The sequence below is a fragment of the Empidonax traillii genome, unplaced genomic scaffold, assembly GCF_003031625.1.
Source record: "Empidonax traillii isolate 1590-97213 ecotype Southwest subspecies unplaced genomic scaffold, ASM303162v1 scaffold1827:size69398, whole genome shotgun sequence".
In the NCBI taxonomy this organism is placed as follows: domain Eukaryota; kingdom Metazoa; phylum Chordata; class Aves; order Passeriformes; family Tyrannidae; genus Empidonax; species Empidonax traillii.
The window spans coordinates 38,428-43,689 of record NW_020957020.1 but is presented as its reverse complement, the minus strand read 5'-3'; the positions used below and the strand labels follow the sequence as shown (position 1 = coordinate 43,689).

Below are 5,262 nucleotides of genomic sequence, written 5' to 3'. Positions count from 1 at the left end.
TTGCAGGTCACCCCCTGTGTGTCCCCAGAGCTGGCAGGAGCAGCAGTACAGCCGCCTGCAGCTGGTGGGGAGGCTGGAGGGGCTGTGGAAGCAGATCCAGAAGGCCCGGCAGAGCTACAACGAGGCCACGGAGCACAAGATGGTCGAGTTCAAGGAGCTGCTGAGGAAGTGCGAGAGGAGCTCCCAGGAGATCGAGGCGCAGTCGCAGAAGCTGCAGAAGCTCCAGGTTCTGGCAGGGAGCTGGGTGGCTGTGGGAGCAGGGACACCTCTGCCCACTGCACAGAGTTGTTGAGGTTGGAAAATCCTCTGAGACTACCGAGTCCAACCATCAACCCAACACTGCCAAGGCCGCCACTAAACCACGTCCCCAAGTGCCCCATCCACCCGTGATTTGAACACTCCCAGGGGTCAGTGCCCTGACCAGCCCATTCCAGTGCCCCACCAAGCCTTCCCACGAAGGAATCTGCCCCAGCATCCACCCCTCCTGTTCCACCAGGACACGGTGGCGGCCACCAGGGCCCAGATAGCGGCTCACGCCCGGGAGAACGAGGAGCAGATCCAGCAGGCGCGGGAGAGGAAGGAGGAGGCGCTGCGGCGGCTCCAGGAGCTGCGCCAGGAGGTGAACCGGGCGATGGCCGCGGCTCGCGCCGACCTCACCACGCTCAGCTGCCAGAGCGGGGCCGCCCTCAAGGTGCTGCTGCGTGTGGTGGAGAAGGTGAGCCCGGCAATAAGGGGGGTCCTCCTGGTGTCCCGGTGTCCCCTCTCACCTGCCCTTCCCTGTGTCCCACCCCCAGGCCCAGCGCCTCCTGCGCCTGGCCGAGATGTGCCGCAGGCTGGAGACGGAGGAGGAGAAGGTGCTGCCCTTCTACCCCTCCTCGCTGACCGAGAGGGAGCTGCGGGACGCCCGCAGAGTCCTGGAGGAGACCCCCGTGGAGCCCCTGGCACAGGTGAGGAGGCACTGCCCAGGGGTCCTGGATGTGCCCACAGGGAACAAGTGTCGGGATCCGGCCCTGAGAAACCCCCAACCCTGGTCCCTGCCTCCCCCCAGGCCATGCAGGACTACGTGGGGCTGGAGCGGTTCTGGCAGCGGTTCAACAAGGCCAAGCTGGAGGAGAAGGTGCTGGAGCAGACACGGGCAGCCCTGGCCAAGAGGAACCAGCACCTGCGGGAGCTGCTCCAGCAGTACCTGGCGGGGGTCACAGTCAGCCGGAAGGTGTTCAAAGACCTCGAGCCCCTCCTCGCCACCAAGAGCCACGTCCCCAGAAATGAGCCCCGAGCTGGGGCAGGGCTGCGCTTGGGGACATCAGGACATAGTGTACTCTGAGACCCTCCAGGGTCACCCCCCCAGACCCCGTCCCCAGCTCTGCCACCTCCAGCTGAGACCCCCCTGGGCAAACCAGGGACCTGCCTGGTGCCTGGGGACACCAGGGACTGTCACTGCCTGGAGATGCCATAAAAGAGCAAAACTGCCCAAAAAAGTGCTCCAGGGTCTTATTTCTGGGATTCACTGAGCAGGGGGAGCTCTGTCACCCTCTGCGCAGGTCTGACGTGACCCACCAAGGCCCTGGAGCAGGCATGGAGCTCAAGGGGTGAACAGCCCCTTCCCACTACTCCATCCCCACCACCATCCCAGTCAGAACAGCCACAGATGCCGAAGGGAAGGTTTTATTTCTTTTTGGCTTTGTTCCTCTTCTCCTCCTTCAGCTTTTTCTTGGAGAGCTTGGGGCTGCTGGCCTTGCGGTACAGGTGGAACCCGATGAGCCCCAGCAGGGCCGGCACCAGCCCCAGGCACAGCAGGGGCACCACATCATTCACCACCTTCTGCCAGTAACTGGCCCGGGACAGCCCCACCAGCTCCACCTCAAACCGCAGCACGGCGTCACCTGCCAGGGGGGCACAGCCTGAGCGGGGGGGCCACGGCGGCCTGGGGGGGACACCACAGGGACCCCGAGGGCTGCACTCACCTGGGATGGTGGGGGGGGAGCCCCGCTTGCCGTAGGCCAGGTGAGGGGGGATGATGGCTCTGCGCTTCTCCCTGCCACGGGGACACCGTCGGTGCCGCGTGGTGGGGACACAGCGGGGGGACACTGCCCACCCCCGTGCCCCCCATCCCCACTTACCCCACACACATGTCCAGCAGACTCTGCTCCAGCCCTGCAGGAGAGCGGGCAGAGGGGTGAGCAGTGCTGGTCAGGGGCACCCTGGGTACCCCCCACCCCCGTCCCCCCCTCAGCCCCCCACTCACCAGGGATGACTTGGCGCTTGCCCAGCTCCACCTGGAGCGGGTCCCGGCTCAGGGAGGAGTCGATGATCCGCCCATCCTCCAGGGTGCCCTGTGGGACACACGGGCACAGTCACAGCCATGGTTCCCCCTGGGGATGCAGCCCTGGTGCTTTCTCCACGTGGGTCCCAGTATCATCCCACTCCTGCTCTGGTGCTGATCCCAGTGCCCACCCTGTGCCATCATCCCTGTGCTGATCTCAGTCCTGGTGTCCCCCACTGTGCCACCCCTGTGCCATCCTGGGGACATCCCTACCACTTGCAGTGTCAAGGCCATTGTCAGGGCAATCCTCGAGCTGACACCAGTGCCAACCATGCCCATCCTCGGGTTCTCCCAAGCCAGCCCCAGTGCCACCCCTGTGCCAGTCCAGGTGCCACCCAGAGCCCATCCTGGGGCTGTCCCCATCCCAGTTCCAGTGCCACCCTGGCGTCGCCCCCACGCCCACCCTAGTGCCGTCCCCATGCCCACCCCGGTGCCACCCCTACACTCACTCCGGTACCACCACGTTGCCACCCCAGTGTCCACCCCCGGTACCGCCCTCGGTACCGCCCCGGTGCCGGCCGAGACTCCCCCCGTGCCGGTGCCCCCCGCCCCGCCCGCGGGAGCGCAGTGCTGACGTGTTCCTCCCGCCGCCCGCCCGCACCGTGTAGTGGATGTGCACCGTGTCCCCCGGCGCCGACAGCTCCGTGCAGCCCTCGGGGGGGGGTACCTGCAACAGGGGGTCACTGGGAGCCGGGACGGGGCCCCCCCGCCTCGGGGTCCCCGCACCCCCCGTGCCCACGTGTCCCCCGAGCGCTCCGCGAACCGGACTCCCCTCGCCAGATCCCCCGTCCTCCCGGTGCGCCGTGTTCCTCCCCGCAGCCTGGTCCTCGCCATGCCCCGCCATGGCAGTCCGGTCCTCCCCGTGCCCCCCCTGCTCACCCCCATCCCGCAGCCCGGTCCTCCCGGTACGCGGTGTCCCCCCTCCCCGTGCCCAGGCCGGGCTCTCCGGCGCGCCCCGAGTAAGAGGGTCCTGCCGGTGCCCCGTCCCCCTCCGGTGCCTCCGCCACCCGCCAGTGTCCCGCCGGTGCCCCGACGGTCCCAGCTCCCCGCCCGAAGGGGCCGTGGGGGTCCCCGGTGCCTCCCGGTTCTCCCCCCCCGCCCGGTGCTCACGATGGTCTCCAGCCGCAGCTCCCGGGCGCCGGTTTCGGTTTCGCTCTCGCCGGCGCGGGCGAGCGGCGGCGGCGGCAGCAGCAGCGCCAGGAGCAGCAGCGCGGCGAGGGACGGCATGGCCGGGCTGGCGGCGGAGGAACCGGGACCGGCACCGGGACCGCCCTCCCCACCCTGGACCCCGCCCCCGGGACCGCCCCCAGCCCCGGGACGGGCACCTGGGGCTGCCCCCGTGCCCCAGCGGGGTCGGAGGACAAGGGGGGTCCCCGGGATCGGCCACCCCGTCGGTGCCCGGTGCCACGCGTGCGCTCCGGTGCCACCCGGTGCCACTTGGTGCCAGCCGGTACCACCGGGTGCCACCCAGCCCGGTGGGCACCGGGGTCCGCCTCTGCCCGGGGACTGTCCCGGGCGGAAGGTCCGGGTAGGCTTCATGGTGAAGGTCCGGGTGGGCGTCCAGGCGGCGTTCGGGACCGGGGGGCTCCCGGTGCAGCTCCCGGTGTCCCGTCGCCGCCGGTGCCAGCAGGCGGCAGCACCGCCTGGGGAAACCGGCACTCACCGGGGCCCGGGACCCCTCCCCGGCCCCCAGCCGGTGCACAGCATCCCTTCTCCTGGCACCCCAGCTTCCCTTCCAGCCCCCGGCCGTGCCGGACAAGGGAAGCCGAGCCCCGAGCCCGAATGGGGGGCTCGGTGTGGGCCGATTCTGCCCCAAACATCGCCGTCCCTGTGCCTGGGGGTCCCCAGCCCGGGGGGAACACCGGGAGCACCGTTTTGAGGGGGTCACACCGGCGCACGGATCCCTCTCCCCGTGCCAGCGGGGATGGCCCCGCTGCTGGCAGTGGTGGCACTGCCCCCGGCACAGCTCCCGGACGGTGGCCCCGTTGACTCCGGTGGTGGCCCCGGTGCAGCTCCCGGACGACGGCATCGGCACGCCGGCCCCACCGGCGCACCCACATACCAGCCCCGGTTGCCGAGAGGTGGGGAAGCCGGGCTGGCGGCGGGTCCCGGGGCACTAATGGGATTAGGGGCGCCGGGTCAGCCCCAGCCACACAAAGCCGTCGGTCCGGCCGGTGGGAACGCGCCGGTGCTGGCTCTGCTGCCCCCCCATCCCCACCGGGGAGCCCCGGACACCCCCACTGCAGCCCCCCGGTGTCATCTCTGCGGCTCCCACCCACCGGGGAGCTCTGGGCATCCCCAGTCTGATTCCTCGGTGTCATCAGCACAGCCAAAAGCAGCCCCCCCAGCCACCAGCCCAGAGGGGACACAGGGCTGGAGACAGCAGAGCTGGCTCCAAACGTGACTCAAACCCCCCCTTTGACTTATGGGAGGGTGTGACACGGGGCTGGGGGGTGACACGGGGGGCCGAGCCCCCACTTGCACCCGTCCCGGCGCTGGCACCGTCCCCACGCCCCAGCTGGGATTAGCACTAATGGGATTTGCCATTTCATCCAATATTCCCCTAAAGATGAGCCTGGGAAGGGGGGGGGGGCCCCTTTGCCCCCTGTCAGCCCCCCCCTCCTCGCCCCTGTTAAGCTCTTTCTAATTAAAGGCAGCCCAGGGCTGTCCATCACCATCCCCTCCACGGGACCCCCGCGCCGGGGGGGCTGCGGAAGAAGAGACGAGGGGCAGTGCTACATAAAACATGTTTAATATCCAAGGGGGGGGTTGGGAGGGGGTCACCCACCGTCTCAGGCGTAGGGAGGGGGGTGGAGAGGGGGGGGGCGAGAACACACGTCCCCGGACGGGGCAGAGCCGCAGCGACACGTCACACCAAGCACAGACCGGGGGTATAAATACGGTGCTGGGGTGGGGGGGGGACAGCACGGGAGGGGGAC

General features: G+C 69.4%; 2 protein-coding genes across 2 annotated transcripts; one reads left to right on the top strand and one right to left on the bottom strand.

Moving 5' to 3' along the window:
• Positions 1-7: 7 nt before the first annotated feature.
• Positions 8-1,467, top strand: CCDC65 (coiled-coil domain containing 65; the record flags this gene model as incomplete). The annotated part of the gene is made up of 4 exons (XM_027908744.1): positions 8-226; positions 497-715; positions 795-947; positions 1,049-1,467. Coding segments are annotated over 4 exons (867 nt in total), but the record flags the coding sequence as incomplete, so codon positions are not given.
• Positions 1,468-1,649: 182 nt separating this feature from the next.
• Positions 1,650-3,554, bottom strand: FKBP11 (FKBP prolyl isomerase 11). Its single transcript, XM_027908752.1, has 6 exons — positions 3,434-3,554; positions 2,925-2,990; positions 2,246-2,333; positions 2,121-2,154; positions 1,965-2,035; positions 1,650-1,883 (listed from the first exon to the last, which is right to left on the bottom strand). Exons 1-6 carry the CDS (start codon positions 3,548-3,550, stop codon positions 1,666-1,668), a joined length of 594 nt encoding a protein of 197 aa, XP_027764553.1. The 5' UTR covers positions 3,551-3,554; the 3' UTR covers positions 1,650-1,665.
• Positions 3,555-5,262: the final 1,708 nt, after the last annotated feature.

Bases quoted from the DNA above. Each gene is read 5' to 3' on its own strand.
- FKBP11 (XM_027908752.1), bottom strand. From the start codon at position 3,550: ATGCCGTCCCTCGCCGCGCTGCTGCTCCTGGCGCTGCTGCTGCCGCCG. The intron at 2,334-2,924 runs GTGCGGGCGGGC...TGTGTCCCACAG, and splicing joins CGGTGCACATCCACTACACG to GGCACCCTGGAGGATGGGCG. The intron at 1,884-1,964 runs GTGAGTGCAGCC...CCCCCCTGGCAG, and splicing joins CTCCCCCCCCACCATCCCAG to GTGACGCCGTGCTGCGGTTT.